Here is a 17,230-nt window from a genome sequence, read left to right as displayed (position 1 = left end):
GTGAATCATTGATAGTAACAGTCCTTAAACCAGGGAAGCCACAAAATCAATGTGAGTCATACAGACCCTTATCAATAGTGAACCAACCATGTGTTATAATGAAGATCTTGAGCAGTTCACAAACGTTACTGAACCCCACAGACCCCATGAGGGCTTGTCACAGTCAACTAAGTATGTTTACAGCTGAGCCTGTAACACACCATAAAGAAAGGGGAAGCAGATCAAATAAAAAGGTATCAGGCTCCTAACTTCTGCTCTGTAAAAGGTCTGCCAGGGCAATAAAGAAAATGTGGAAAATAATTAGACACAACAGGTTGTAACCACTTCTTAACTAGATATGTTTTTACCTGAGGTTCCTCTGCTCGCAGCCCAGAGGAAATCTTGGAATTACAGCGAGGAAGAAAATAGTTCAGGTTCCCCAAAGAACTAGGGTCCAACTGCTGAAACTTGCCACTGCTAAGTGTCCGGTTCACTCTACTCTGTAAAAAGAATCCTAAGTGAGCCTCTAAATTCTTTTTACTCTCATAAAAATATCATACAAGGAAAGGCTTCTTGCTACTTTTGGCTTAGGTCGTACTTGTTTGCTGCTTTGCAGATTGATAGTGTTGAAGAGTTTATTTACAAACTGAAGAAGAACGTCACTGCATTCCCACGCCCTTTCTTCTTGTCAAAATGTCTCCAAAGTTACTTGAACTTTGCCGGGCTTCCCGCGACTAAAACTCTGTTATAGTTCACTTTGCTGTCTGTGCCTAGTGTTCAGACCCCAAAAATGCTTTCCTAGAAAGGCTAACCTAATGGTTCTTTGTCATAATTTCACTTTTTGTCAGTCACCTAACGAAAAGACTTATTTGTTTCAGCTGATTTTAGTTGGCCTACAAAAAGCTAAAAAACAACATTCCCTCGCCCCAACCCCACCACTGCGACCCCTACCACCCGCCCCCCTGCTGTGATGTATTCAAAATTGGGGGGTTTCACCCCCAACTCCCCTTCCCTCAACCACCCTCACCTCCCTCCCCACCCACTTCTCCCCAACCCAAAGTTACACACACATACAACGCACACACAAACACACACTTACCCGGTCTCCCTCGACCACTGTCAGCCCTGCCCGCACTCGTGTAGGGCAGCAGCATGACAGTTCGATTTTAAAAGACTGCTCCATGCGGTCTTGGAGAAGTCTTTCTGAATTGTTTTTTTTTCTATATTAGTTTTTACAAAAAAGGTCTTTTGACCTAACACCAACCTAATACGCCAGACAAAACATATGGCATGTGCTCGGAACTGCAGCTCTCTGTCAACTTTGTCCCTTCTTGATGAAACCACACCAAACTTAGTAAAAATATTCAAAGTCAGTTCTATATTGTTTTACACATTTTTGTGTGGATTTGGCAAACAGTGCTAAAGTTATAAGCCGCTCAAAAACTGCTCTTTGCCGTCCCTGTAATGTGTATATATATGCATGAATAACCTCGAACATTTGTTAATTTCACGAACATCACAGCAATGTTCACATGATTTTTGCCCTTTTCTTGACATATTCCATCCCGTCCTTACCACTCCTCTCCTACCCAGACAGTCTTTAATCTCTAAAATAACTGTAAAGTTGAGTTTTTTATATATTTTTACCACAACGTTCGTGGACAATGGGTGCATTTCGCGAAAACAACATGGCGTCAATTTAAAAAAGTTTTGACACACCTCAGATTTCTCAATTGACAAATCAGCGCCTTGTCTGTGAACATTAAGCAGCTTCCTATTGATGGCTCAACAGGTTGGACGACAACAGCTGGTGGCTAACCGAGGGAGCCCTACTGCAGCCATTCACACCCTAAAAAATAATTGCTTTACTGCCGTCAAAAATACCACCTGCTTAAAGAAGGATACCATTATAGGAAATACACTAACATTCGGGCATTAGAACGCCTGAAACCGATGTTGAGTGCATTCCGCCCTGGCTTAGTCTCAGGGCACTGCTAGACACAGCAACAGAAAGGCAGACTGAGCTTTAACAGAAAGAGGTCTGGCGCAATGTTCACATTATGGATATTTATAATCTGAACTGATCGATTCCATTCTCCGAGGTCAGGGCAGCATTGAGCCTCACATAGAACGAGTGTCTCCAACATAGAGCACTGGTATCGCTAGTTAACTTACTATTTTGGAAAACACAGACGATAGGGAACAGTCGATTTGTGAATCCAAACTGGTATGACCAAACTGGTAAGACAAACTGATATGACCTGCTTTTCCAAAATTAAGACATTTCATATATTGGGTATTCTGAATAATTCGGCAGAAATACAATCCTCACTGCCCAGTAGTCTGAAGACCTTGGTGTGCAGTTGGGCACTGAAGAAAGCTATTCATGCTTTACATTGATTAGGGAGAGTTCACATAACTTGAAAAATTGGGAAATACAGTATACATTAATACAGTGCATACATCATACCCCAGTAAGGCTCTATGCAATGAAACTGATGGAAACACCTTCATGCTGGAGGGGATGTGGACAACTGGGTACTATGGGACACTTGCTCTAGACCTGCCCCAAGATCCTATCATTATGGTCCAGCATCTTGCGGTTACAGGTCTCCATGCCGACCATATCACCTTGTCTAATGCTGTTCAGGTTGGGAGTGGATGAGTGGCATGAGGACGCAGCTGTCAGGAAGCTTATGCACTTCATACTATTCACAGCCCGCAAAGCCATCCTGATCACCTGGAAGGCTAAAAAGCTACTGGATAGGGCATTATGGGAAAGCATTCTACCTCCAATGTGTTCCCATGAGAGATCGGGATACAGGAACCTCAGAAGATATGGGAACTCTTTGGACAAGATATTTAGTGGCAGGGAAACATAGAAAAGAAAGGAGGGTGGAAAGAGCGATAGAAATACAAAATAAAAAAGACACCCGCTCACAGATATCTAGGCAGTGGAAGAAGCACACTAGGGAGAGATGATACGGCATACTAGATACTAGATATTCCAATCTGATAGCGTGAGTGATCCCGTCCCATGCAGCCACACATACATGGGGGCTTTATATGAGCATGAGAACACACGCTCATAAATATGTAATAATTCTGTTAAAGATATGTAACAGATAATTACCTACTGGCTAGATCTAGACGAAGAGATTGATGTTGTTTCCTTTGGGATTTGTATTTCTAATGGTGGCGGAGATAAAGAGGGAGTGTTTCACAGGAATGGAGTGGGCTCTTAACGATCTTGTCATGAAAATGGATAAGATGTGTTATGACCTGCTGTTTATCGAAATGCTAATAAAATGGTTAAAATACACATTTAAAAAAAGGTTGAGTGAAGCACAGATATATCACAGGCTCGTGAGCTTCATAAGAGATACTAATGATACTCCGACTGTGATGTTTAGGTTGTGTCCTGAGGCATTTAGGATAAAATTTTATGTGTTATGGTTATTATATTTATTATATCATAGCAGGTTGTGTGTTTTAATATGTACGTAGATGGGTTGCTAATTGATTTTTGAATATAGTTAAAAAGAAGTGTGTGCTATGTTGAGTGTCCTCGAAGGCAGATCCTTGACCTGTATGAACACGCCTTGCTGTAATAGCATGTGCAAGTATGACATTTTTGGAAATTTGGCACCAGTAAAAATGCTCATGAATTGAATTGATCAGATTGCTGTTTTTAAGATGGAATTAGATTTATTATAGTGGTTTAAACAATAGCTGAAGCATATTATACATTTCTCAATTCTTGTTCCATTTCCAGTAAAATTGAGGAATTCGACCAAACACTAGATCTTGTCACGGAATCTGAAACGTCTCACTTTGGACAACATGATGCCTCTATTGGATAGTAATATTAACTTTCCTTTAGACATATCGCTTCAAACAATGTCATCAGGGTTAGCCCTTAGCATGGCTAGCATATCCAATACATTAGCCCCGTTAAAGCCAAAGAAACAAAAGAACGCTGAAAGCAAAAGTCAACCATGGTTTTCGGCTGAACTCAGAAAATTAAAAGCCGTGACACTCAAGGCTTTTTACTCCTGGAAAGCTTTACCCTTGCCAGATCTACTGCAATCTTAAAAAACCTTAGTCAAACATTATAAAACCGCTATCTTGGAAGCCAAGCAGAATTTCCATAACATTAGAATAGCAAAAGCTACATCGGACGTTAAGGAAATCTTTAAAATTCTCAAGGAAAAAGAGGTAGTTCCTTCTCCACCCGACCAACTGGAGATAAGAGATATCACCTGGTGCCAGCACATACAAGATGGCATGTAAAACAAACTATTAGGCATTAAAGCAGGGATGTTGGAACGTAAGAATGAGTTACCTCTAATGGCCATTAGGGGCAGCTGAAGCCCTCCGGGAACAAGTCAAAGGCTGCTCAATTTGACTTTCATCCTATCACTGAGGAGGAGTTACAAAAACCTATTGAAAAACTAAAACCCACCCGAAGCAAAGGGGATTCCTGCTCGTCCTTAATAATAAAAAGCTGCCCCCCCTCTTATAAAGGCCATTTGTCGCTTTGTTACACATACTTATCCGAAGGCAATGTCCCAGAGAATTTTAAACAAACCATGGTCACGGCATTACTGAAAAAAAGCTGGACGGGACTCAGATAACCCTTGAATTACCACCTGACATCCAGCACCCTGTTTCTATTAAACATCGTAGATAAGGTGGCATATGGTCAGATAGCAGAAACATCTAAATCTGTACCCTATCTTGAATGCGCACCAATCAGGCTTCAGGCGTAAATTTGGCACGGAGACTTCTCTTCTTGAGCTAAAGTCAAAACTGTTGGATCTCTTAGATAAAGGGGCATTATACTTGCTAATCTCCCTAGATCAATCAGCAGCGTTTGACTTGATCGACGACTCTATATTAATGTCTACACTGTCAGAGGTGGCGAATTTCTCAGCACAGGCAGTCTCTTGGATTGAATCTTTCCTTGAGAGTAGACATAGTAAATAATGTGTTCTTATCATCCAGTAAGACATATTCTTCTTCGTTAGAGAAACAAATTGCTAAATGAACGCCATTAAATGTGACTTTGAAGAAACAAGTGATAAAATGTAGATAAAGAGGCAATGTAATCATTATTGGATGATTCTGTTCCCCATTTATTAATACCACCACTAGAACATTCACCTTTAATGGCATGTTTAATTGCAAATCTACATCAAGTTTCCCTGTCAATTCTTAGGTTATTATAATGTGTGTTAGATCCGTCTGACCATCAAATAACATTTATAACATCTTTAAAAGGTTTTGGTGAAACAGGTTGAACTGCAATTATGGAAATAATATGGAAAACAATGGCTGAGGCTACTAGGATCTCCTTTTCAAAAGAAAAGCAAACAAAGGCCTAGCCCATAATTGAGAACATTATTTAAAAAAACAGGAGTGTAATACATGTAGTAGGTTTTGAAATGAGATTGTTAGAACACATTTGGATCCTAACATGCATGTCTCACTTGATGATTTAGTAAGAAAATACATGGTATAAGGGCCTTGCATCTAGGATGTTAACAGAGAACATAGTAACTACAAAGCAATGATCTTCTTTGTGTTACTTTAGTTATTAGATAAAAACAAACTCTGGTTTCTTATCAACAGATCTAAGTTACTCCAATTGCTTCAAAAGATACTGAAATTGAAGGTGATAACTGCACAGTATTTGGAATGTTTGCCCTTTGTACAGGAGAGTGCAAGTAGGATTAAAAAACACTTTTGTAGATTTCACATCCAATGGAGTAAAGCTCAGACCGTGGTAGTAACTATTAATTTCAGAACAAGCCCAAAATAATAACATGTAAAGAGGCAGTAGGAATAAAAACCTCTAAACTCAATAATATGAACAACTTGTCCTGGCTAACAGTGGCATTACAACCACTTATCTTCAACACACTTACCAAAGATGTTATAGGTGACAATACTTAGATCATAGCCACTTGGAATATTGCTGGGGGCAGGAAACGTATGAATGAGGAGACAACAGATCTTTTAAATGTCTGTTTACAGAAACATTATTGGTAGAGAAATGTAATTGAAGAAACTATTGTTATGAGAGTCTGTCCGAAACATCGATTAAGGGTAGACAAGAAGAGGGGGTCGGGGGGTTTAATGAATTTGGTTGGGGTGTTTCATAATATATGTCATATTCAATTAGACCCAGGCCATAATAATATACAAATTATAAGACTTGGTTCACATGCAAATGATGTTCCAGCTATTATTGTAATACATTTGTATATACCACAGGAAACACTCTTGATATAATTTTAGAATCCATTGAAGTTAGGTGTATTTCATTAAGATTGGAATATACAAAAGTTATAATACTTGTAGCTGGAGATTGGACTGCTGCAGTGAATTTCAATATGATGGATGATAATTTGGAGTAGCACAATTCATGCTGTAACCCTGGAATGCCAAGATGGCCTTAGATGATGCAGAATAAGGGGGCTGCTTTGTTTTTTGCTGTGTTTTTTTAGTTTTGTAAACACCCTAGATTTAAGGCATTCAAATTGTAGAAATATGAATGAAGAATCTGCTGTGTATATATATTGGTGAGATATCAGTAAACCAATTCTGGATGATATTATAATCTCTATTGAATATTTTCATAGAGTTGATTTTTTTAAGGTAATTTCAAATTTTGAAACTGACCTTTGTCTTTTGGTGTGCCAAAGCAAATGGCAAGCAAGATATAAGGTGACCTCATCGCATGGTGATCTCCTAACTACTAATAATGAGGGCAGAAAAATCTGGTTTGCAAAAACTTGAGATTTTTTTTAAAAGAATATGTTTTATTTGGTGAAATGATGGTCCATGGATGTGATAGCGGATACTTAAAGATAACTAAGTGATTTAATTGCTTGTGACTTTACTGAAAATTATATTACATGGCATGTTAGAAGGTTCTGTCAAAAGAAATGATGGTTTCTTTTAGGTAAAGGTAAAATAATGATGGACGGTATGATTATGAGGTGAAGGTGTATAGAAAAGAATTGATTTATTTTTTATTGAATTCACTGTTAGAGAGAACCCACATCACAATATGCTGAAAATGTAAATGTTCAGACGACAATATCATAATTTAATCAAATGGAAAAATTGTGTCTTTCAGGCAAATAGTTGGGATAAACTAATAATAAAAATGTGTTTGGCAATATATTACATAGAGGGTTGGGGTCATCTGGCAATGTTAAGTCTCCAAACGTACAGGAGAAGGCTTTATAAATGTATAGCGCCCAATTATATAAACTAGCTGGTACAGTGTTCTGTGAAGAGGTTATAGAAGTAAAAACCTCTAAATTAAATAATATGAACAACTGGTCAAGGCCGGCAGTATCATTACAAGCACTTACTCTTCAACAAATATAAGTGAAAATATTTTAAAACAATTTGAAAGTTCAATTACATATTGATCAGAAATTAGCACACCTATTTTTCCAGTTACATTTTCATGAGCAGAGTATTGTTGGACAGAGTCTTGCCAAGTTAGATCTGGTAATTTGGTACATGTGAAATATTCTACTGGATTCCACTCAAGGATTTTGCTTGTGTTTATACAGTTAAGGTTGTCAGGCCACCAAGTCTATGCGCCTTAGTGAGATTTGAAAAATTAACACCATTGTGTGACAAATAAGTTTTAGAGACTGATCAAATATGTCAGAATTAGTCAATAAAACCCATTTGATTTGGGAATCAGAGTTTGCAACTTTGAAATCAATTAAGAAAATGGCTTCTGCATTTGTGGCGTGTTTGTATCGATCACATTTTACCAGTACCTTTTCCTTGAGTGCTAACATTGGAAAGATGTCAACTTAGCCAAATTCAAGAAGAATCGTCAGTAACTAGTCTAAACTTACAACCAGTTAAATAGTATCTTAAATATACTATAGCGACTTGATGGCAAGGGCCTCTTACTCAATAGTGGCATACTTTTTCTTGCGAGAAAAGAGCTTTCTGCTAACATATAATACAGGATGTTCCATCCCATCATATTCTTGGGAAAATACAGCTCCAAGACCCACCTTAGACTCATCGGTCTGTAGTATGATTTCCTTGTTGAAATTAGGAACCTTTAATACTGGCTCATTTCAGAGTATCTTCTTGAGTTTGTCAAAACTAGTCTGTCTGATCTTGCATTTCTGCATTCTTTAATGTATCCTTTAGACATGATGTTATCATGGAATATCGAAGGATAAAACTACAATAACACCCTGTGAGACCCAGGGATGCGCTAAGCACTTTCTTTGTCTTAGGGGGAAGGGTGTTTTGAACAGCTCTTCCCTTTTCTATCTGTGGCTACACAAACCCATTTCCAACAAACAACCAAGATATTTCACGACTGACTGAGCCAGATAGCATTTCTTGGGATTGGCTGTCAACCATGCCTTTCTTAGGGCCCTCAAAACTTCATATGCATGGAAAGGTGTTCTTTCCAAGTTTGGCTGTGGATTAAGATGTTATCTAGGTATGCGTCGCTAAAATGGGAAAAGGGTCACACAACCTTATCCATCAACCTTTGAAATGTTGCTGGGGCCCCATGTAGTCCAAAAGGGAGACCCTTGAACTGAAACAACCCCAGGGAGTGGAGAAAGACATATTTTCCGTGACAGAGGGAATTAATGGTACCTGCCAATAACCCTTTGTCATTTCAATTGTGGAGATATAAGCCGCTGGTCCCAGCTTGCCAATTCAATCATCAATCCTAAGCAAGAGAATTGCCAAACTGGGAGATGGAATTAAGCTTTCTGAAAACGATACAGAATCTCCACGACTGATCTCGTTTTGCGGCTGGGAATATTGGCGAGGACCAATGACTTTCAGACGGTCCTATAATGTCTGCCTCCAACATTTTCTCCACTTCCTGAATGATCACTTCCTTACTGACTTCTGGAATACGATAGGGCTTCAGGTTTACAACCTTTCCTGAGCGGGTCTGAGTGTGGTGCATTAAAGATTTGACCCCTTGTGATTCACTATTAAAGACATCAGGGAACTATGATAACAGGTCTTGGATGTATCCTTGTTGCTGAGATGTTAAGTCAGGGGAAGCTATATTGTTTTCTGATACTCCCTCAGTTAGAAGGGTAGCCATGGTCGTCGAGCTGGTCTCCATAAGATCCACTTTCCATTCTTTCAGGAGACTGATATGGTAAACCTTGGTTCTTCAATCAGATTGGATTACAGGATAGTTATACAGCTCTTTTTTCTCCAAAATCTCATAAGGCCCATGCCAATTTGAAAGCAGTTTTTGGTCTCAAGTGGGCAAAATAGAAAGTACCTTTTGTCCTCTCGAAAAAGGGAAGTGGACAGCCTTTTGATCATATTGAGCATCATTTTTCTTGGGCTTTTGCTAGATGTTTATTGACTATCTCCCTTACGGTAATCATATGTTCTTTCAAATGCTGGACAGTTTGGGAAATAGGAAGGGCTGCCTCCTCTCTCACATCCCAGGTTTTCCAGAGCATATCTAATACTTTCCATGGATCACGCCCATAGAGAAGTTTAAAAGGAGAGAAAACCAAGGGAGCCAGCAGAGACTTCCGTATAGCAAAAAGTGTGCAGGGGTTCATCGTATTCCGGTTGTGCCTGTGAGCTTCAACCAGCATCTTAAGAATGTTTTTCAAAGTCTGGTTAAAGCACTCCACTAATCCATCCATTTCTGGATGATTAACAGAGGTACGCAAAGTTTTTATCTGGAGTTTTTCCTTAACTTTGGCAATCAATTTTACATGAAAGTGCTGCCCTGGTCTGTTGGAATCTTGTGAGGGAAACCCACAGTGGACAGGAAGGGTATCAGATGCATTAGAATCCGTTGAGAGGTGTTCTTTTTAAGGGGAAAAGCTTCCGGGTAACGAGTAGCATAGTCTAATATTACTAAGATGTATTTATAACCCAATTGTGAAGGTTTTAAACATCCTACTATGTCCATTCTTATCCTAGCGAAAGGTACCTCAGTAAAAGAGAGAGAGAGACGTTGCAGGGGAGCTGGTGGCACTGTTTGTGCAGCTGTCTTTTGACATAAGCCACGGGTAGTGACAAAGTTCTTCATGTCCGCATGGACTTCTTACCAATGAAATTGGAGAATGACCTGTCCTTGGGTTTATGTAATTCCCAGATGTGAAATGTGATTGAGCCATTTCTAAGACAACCTGCACATGTCTGTGAGGTACTGCGAGCTGTGTTCTAGATATACCCTCATGTATCATATCTCCTCGATACAAAAGCCCATGCTTAATGAAAAGAAAGGTCCCCCCCGTGACCTACCCTCAGTCTCTGCAATGACCTTGGAAAAGGCTTCTGCTAAAATCGGATCATTGTGTTGGGCAAAGTCTAAATCAGGAATAACTTCTGCCTCTCAACTAAGAGTCTTAATGTTTCACGTGGCTCCATGTCAGCTTCCCCAAAACCCCTATCTGTACCTCTCTCAGTAAGATATTTCTCCTGGACATCAATGGGTATGCGAAATCCTGCATTTTCCAAGATTCCTTGCACGATTTTCTCGTCAATTTTTACATCATAGGACTGTTTTGCATTATTGTGGATTAGCACTTTAATCTCACCTCGGTAGTCAGGATCTATCACAATGGGCATGACATCCAGGCCATACTTCCAAGCCAATCCAGATTTAGAAGTTAATTTGATATAGGTGCCTTTTGGGAAGATAGAATTAGGCCAGTGGGAACTAATTGAAATTCACCTACAGCAATGGTAACGTCACTGTTACTAATGTGACAAGGGAGATAACTCCAGAGGCTTTCTTGACTCGGGAGTTGCCCCAAACCCCTAGTGGATCTCCCACTACTCCTGTTGCCTGCTGCATGTCGGGACTGCATCAGTGGTTCTACATGGGGTGATGGACTGACTCACGCTGCTTCAACACTTCCTGCTTTCTTCACTACGCTAACCCACTTTGTCCTTGTGGCTCTGCAGAGCTTTGGGCGACACAGCTCTGGCGTAGTTGCAGGACCACACGGTCCACCTCCCTGAGTTCATGCCACCACTGGCTTCTCTTCCATTCTTCCACTGGTCAGGAGCTTGGCTTCAAATGCATTGCTCTGCCGACCGTTGCTGGTTATCCCTGTAACTGGGGATCAGTGTTCTTGCAGCTTAGTGTTCCCAGGATTGACCTTCCCGGGCTAAGCTGGCTTCACACCGGCAGCCCTCTCTGCTTTGCAGTCCTTTATCACTCCTTATTTCCTGTAGCCGGATCAAAGTCTGTGTTTACTGTTGTTGAGTGAATCTTGATGCCTCCTTCGGGACGACTCTTCTAAGTACTTTGGCCAGGCAAGCTGTTATTATTTTTCAGGTTTCTTTGTCTAGGTTGTACTAATTTGTGAATCAAAGATAGAAGAGACATTGCCATAACAGACAGTAGTAATATCAGGGATTTCTGACAGGGACTTGGACCCAAGGGAAAAAAGGGGTTAGGGAGTTCCTTCATGGAAGGGGAGTCTCCATCCTGAGGAGGGGAGTCTCTCCCTGTGAGGACCCCCTTCCTACCACCTGCAGACATAGCTCTGGATCTTACTTCATGCAGATCACCACAATTGAATCCCAAATTCTATATAGGAGGATATGATTTTGAAATAGTATTTGTTGACAGAGTTCCTTGTCCAACCGTTGCTTGACCATTGTTTAGCAGTATGTGTCACATACTTCAAATGAGTCACATTTGTTTTACATCACAAAATTACTGAAGAATGAAGTCAATCCCATACAATTTTGTGTTGCAACAAAGATTATAATACTCCAGAAAAGTAATGAGGTTTTTCACAACTTCCATGTATCTCATTAAGACCTTTGGTTTGCACTCTGTATGCTGTGGTTGAATCCATAGAGTGATCCCAGGTGTGTAATCAGTAAGCACAGCTAGCACAGGACACTAACAACATTCAAGCTTATAAATGGGTGGCAAGGGGAATGTCTTCTATCTATATAAGAACTAGAAATGCAGAGCATGTTCCTCTTTGATCACCAAGGGTGGGATTGGAAAAGGTAAGTGACATGTTTGCATTCAAATGTCACACTTCCTTAAAGTGCCTCCTTACTGCCACAAGGTCATCCTGATTTGTCACTGTATGTAGTCATCTTGCCTCGAGCCATAGGAATAGTCCCACTTTCGCATTTTCCACCAGCAGCCGCTAATTATTTTAAAGTTTGGTATCTAGAGAGAAAATGAGCTTCTTTTTGACACCCACTTATATTAGCCCAGGCAAGATACAACTTACAATGATGATATGTCATCAAAGTAGGAACAAGGGAACTTAAGTTATACTGGAAAACGTACAGAGGCGAAATCTTACGAGTGTACTTCACATGGCCTCTTTTTTGCTGGTATTTCTTCACATTGTGGCACATTGCCTCCCAATCCCTCATTAAGCTGTTAGTTATAAACTGCAAAGCCTACTACTAATTAATTCCTTTTATTTAGCGCCATCTGCAAAAGGCTGTAGTATTGTAAGGCAGCAAACAGCAGGTGTTTCTATTATCCATTCACTTGGAGTCATGTTCTGCAATATTGTCGTCTACGACCCTCAAATACAACAGTTTTCAAAATACCATCAGAAAAGCAAATAAAAAAAGACTGCACATCCTATGTCTCTAAGCCCTCATTGTGTACTTGACGGCCCCCTTCACGAGAGTGGCGGTAATGGAAAAAACAGGCAGTATTTGGAAATAACATCCTTTTTATTTATTTAATTAATGTATTGAATTGTTTTTTCTAACACACCTAATACCATACTTGGGTTCCGTTTCTAAGCCCGGATCCAGGATTCATTCGAACCTCTGTTGCTCTGCGCGGTCTTGCTTCCAAGACCAGCCCATTGCCCTTGTGCTAGCCTCTGCTCACCTCACCACAGAAGATGGACCTGGTGGCATCCGGTATTCCCTGGGAATTACGGATTACTGCTGTCTAATGAAGTCACAAATCTAATTTTTTACTGCAATTTTTACCTCCAGCCAAAAAGCATACAAAAAGTTTTAAAAACGACCCTGATGAGGTTCAACATATTTTATCTTCTATTGAAGTTAAACACGAGCGCTTCCCTTCAATGAAGCAAGACAAGGTCTTATGGGGACAATCACAGTGAGTGCAAAGTGGGTATCTCTAATGACCACCTGATCTCCACCCTTTCCATGCAGTGCACAGGGGGGTCAGAATTCCCTCTCTGTGCGTTCAAAGATATCAAACGAAAAAACAGGGTCCCATTACAACAACCCTGATGTTTACGGGAATTCTTGAACAAGCATGGGTTAGGCATGGAACAATTCGAACAACAGCATCGTGTCTACTGTAAATCCTGCAGGCCTTTTAATCCAATATGCATTGCTCTGATTTTATTTGCATGCGTGAAGATCCCTTGCTGGCAAATCTACTGCCCTGCCCGTTTGTTAGCTCCTAGTTCCCTTCTTTCTCTCCTCCCCTCACTGTGCTCTCCCCCCTATGATTGGACCCCACCACCCCCTTGCTTCCCAAATCTAGGTCCGTGATCAATAAATACTCTAATAGTAATAATAATCAAATGCACTGCTCCTTTGTTCTTTTAGTCAAAAGAAACTCTACTGCACAGACTCATGAGATGGAAAATGTATTAGCAATGTATTATTCCCATAGTCTGGTAATAACCTCTGTAGCAGTCTCAATGTGGTGTAAGTCAACAATGCATAATCAAATAGTTCAAATACCCAAATAAAATAGTGTATGGGTAGAGCCTAGGGGTTGCAAAATGACATTTTCATTGCTCGGCTATATCTGAGCTTCACTGTAGGAATGCACTTTCTCTCTGTTAACCAGTCACAGCGCTGGCCTCCACCTGGTGCCAGAAGTGTAAACATACACGATGGGTCTGATTTGGACAAACTGCCCATTTTATCTCTACAATTTATTACCAGATGCAAGGCTCGAATGCTTATTTTAAACTTCAGTTATTTTTAAAGTGATTTCATTTCCTTGCTGCTCAGACCGGAGTCAGCACAGCTGGTTTTGTGCGTTTTGGTCTCTTCAAAAGAGAAGCCGCCATATATGACACAGATGGCCTTATTTCCTTATTTATAAACGCGTTTTCAATGGGACCCCCCCCCCCTTGAAAAAGGTGTTTATGAATGAGGACCAGAGATAATAGAAAAGGGAAACACAAACGAATTTGGGTATCCCAAATCAAATACCAGCACTGGCTGGCATCCCGGTGCCAACTAAAAGAGATAGATTAGGCAGCGTGGGAACCCTGCTAGAACATGAGGATAGGTGGTGCTGTATAGGTGTGCCACTTACCCAAGAGTGGATTAAGCAGCTCAGGTTTACTCCATACATGACCAACAAGGCACGAAAAGCTGTATGGAGCCAGAGCAGGAAATGGTTCCGGGTTCACCAGCATCGGGGTAGCTCGCTCTATTCACACGCCCTGTCACTCTATCCAGTCTCGGCCTCTTCCTCGCTCCTTGTGAGTGCGCATGCGCCTCCTGTTGTCAGAGTGGCGTTTGTCTGAGCTGCCCACGCCGTGGCTGACAGCACGACTGGAGGGAAAACAATATAGATATTGGAAGGAGCGCAGGGATGCTGTTTTTTATGGTTAAATGTAGAACGAGAGCAGCAGAGAGCAAGGCAACCCCGGAAGGGGTCCCTGGCCTGGTATTTGTGGATAGTAGTTGTCATCCCATGTTTGTTATTTTCTACGTTTTGGTAATTAAAGAAACAGATCATTGCTGTTAATCTAAGGGTGACTCTTTTCAAGAAGGAAGGGCATTTTGAGAGACCATGTGGTGTGCATTCTTGGCAAAAGGAGCAATTTAAAATGGGACATTTTTTAAATTGTACTAACATTGTGACTTGGCCCTATTTACCATTGTACAATGATTATTTCTACTCATTTCCGGTAAATATTGTAGTCATACTAAGATTGTTACATCTGTCTTACATTATCAAATCCTAGAATCGTAGCATAACTACATACATTATTTTCTGTTATGTTATCATTCCAAGATGGACATTCTGGTTCACTCTTATTGTATGCTCTTAAAGTTTGTCAGCCCAGCTCCCCTGTTGTAATTCATACCACTGCTTGTCACCACGTAGCAAAAATGCCAAAGAGTCATGGCCTGTGGAGAGAAGTCTTGAATTGGTTGATAAGCCACTAGAACTTTATTAAAGGCATCACACGTGCTTCAGGCCCCAACTCAGGTGGTGTTCAGAGTTAGGCACAAGTGGAGTATGAGGATGCATTGATATCATGGAGGTTAGTATGGCATATGTCACTCTAAGTGAGGTGATGAGCATATAGAGTTTGGGAGCAGCGGGTTGCAAGGAGAGGGAAGGCAAGCCCCCTCATGCTAGTGCGGTCTGAGGTGCACATACCAGCCACTTCCATCTCCACTCTCTCTGGAACACCCTAAAGGGCTAGCTCCCCTCACGTTCCATGAATAGTGTTGTGACATTGTGCATGTAACATTTTCCTACATACCACCTTTGATGCACGGTGTTGGTATCATTGCACAGTGGAAACAATCATATCATAATTCATGAACAATGGTAAGGGTACTTCCCTTCTGATTAAATGTTTAGATTTCTAAATGTTTAGATTTGTAAGATGTAGGCTGGTAGGAAAGGGGACAAATAGCACCAATGAGGGATCCTGGCTGCTGTCCATAAAACCATAGTGTTTTGGGAACATAATAATGACAACAGATCTTTATATTTGACAAATATGTCTATCATGAAATGATCATATACTTGAATCACTAAGTAAGTAATGCACTCTCGCCTTTTATTTTTTGCAACAATCAACCCTCAGTAACCATGAACCATATATATTAATTCTAGAATCCTCAGCATGGACATCTGTCACTCATTGCTATCCAGAGAAAAGGTTTCCATGTCTATGTGAAAAGGACCTTGCTGGCTTTGGGAACTACTGAGATTTGTGCAAGTTCATGCCTATTCCCCAGTGCACAGACATCTTTACAGAATTATATAAATAATATGTTCACGCATACTAGTGGGTCATGACATATTCCACATGCTTCTTCTAAGCACTATAATAATAACATTAAATTAATAAGAAATGTAACTCCCAGCTACAATTCATTACCAAAGGCTGTGGTTTGCAAATTGAATGAGAAATAACAGGGAAGACAGCTCAGCCGGTTAAGTGCTAACTGCAAGTCACTGGTTTGAATCCTAGTAAGGTCTATTTAATCTTTTATCCTTCTGAGATTGACATATGAGTATTCATTTCGGTTGCCAGAAATAACAATTTTATATAAGTGTGCTGGAGAAAGTGCTATAGAAAGAATGGATTATTATTAATGCCTAACTGTTAGCACCAATCAATCTAAGTATAGGCTCAGACTATTGTCATAGTCCTAAATTGGTATCGCTTGAAGTGTAACTTCTCTGACTCTTATTCAACCTCACACCAGTATAAAAATCCCAGAGTCTTGGCTGAACGACTCTATTCCACTTAGCTAATTACCACATGTTGCGGAGCGATCGTCAGGCTAAAAACGGTGGGGGGTTGCCATACTTTGTGACAAACGCCTACAAGTTCATCCAACTCCCAGTGAGTCTCCTGATGAATGTGAACACCTTGTGGTGAAACTTAACATCAATCATAAAGTCTCTCTTAATAAGCTTATCAAGGCCAATACACCTGTTATCGTGCTTGGTGATTTTAACCTTTGTGCTTATGACACTCTGACAAGCCAGCAAACTCCCTACTGACTGCCCTTGACACCTTGGGGTATGTACAATGGGTGTCTGGTCCTGCCCATACTGGTGGTCGCACTATTGACTGGATTCTGTCACACCGTCTATCCCTACCCGATGTCTCAGTCTCTGCATGTCCATGGTCTGATCTCCACCTTCTTTCCTCCCTGGTTCACCCTCTGGCCTCCCCCCATAAAGTCAATGCTACCCCAAGACTTATCAGAGAATCTAGAAATCTGAAAAGGATCACCCGGGAGAAATTATCTTCCATTCTTAAACCTAAATTGATTGGTCTTGAAAAGTTTGGTAATGTGACAGATTTGGCCTTTTTTCTTACCAATACAGTGAATGAAGCTCTTGATTTTCTCGCCCCTCTTCAGACCGGATCGGTTAAGCCGCAGTCTAATAAGAATAGCTGGTTTAATGAGCATGTCCTTGATTTAAGACATATCAAACGGGCAGCCGAAAGAGATTATCCCCAACAGCCCTCTCCCACTATGAGCAAGCAACGCA

At 40.6% G+C, this 17,230-nt stretch overlaps 1 protein-coding gene across 1 annotated transcript in view; it reads right to left on the bottom strand.

Moving 5' to 3' along the window:
* LOC138579642 (uncharacterized) overlaps positions 1–14,435 on the bottom strand; it is a 31,316-nt gene extending 16,881 nt beyond the window's left edge. The window contains exon 1 of the mRNA XM_069649894.1: positions 14,288–14,435. Within this exon, the coding sequence (XP_069505995.1) occupies positions 14,288–14,326 (39 nt within the window). The 5' untranslated portion in view covers positions 14,327–14,435. The remainder of the gene's footprint in view (positions 1–14,287) is intronic.
* Between the last annotated feature and the right edge of the window lie 2,795 nt (positions 14,436–17,230).

The sequence above is a fragment of the Ambystoma mexicanum genome, chromosome 3p (assembly GCF_040938575.1).
Source record: "Ambystoma mexicanum isolate Mex_15411 chromosome 3p, UKY_AmexF1_1, whole genome shotgun sequence".
Classification (NCBI taxonomy): domain Eukaryota; kingdom Metazoa; phylum Chordata; class Amphibia; order Caudata; family Ambystomatidae; genus Ambystoma; species Ambystoma mexicanum.
Note: the sequence above shows the minus strand (reverse complement) of the source record. Positions and strands in the feature narration are given on the sequence as shown.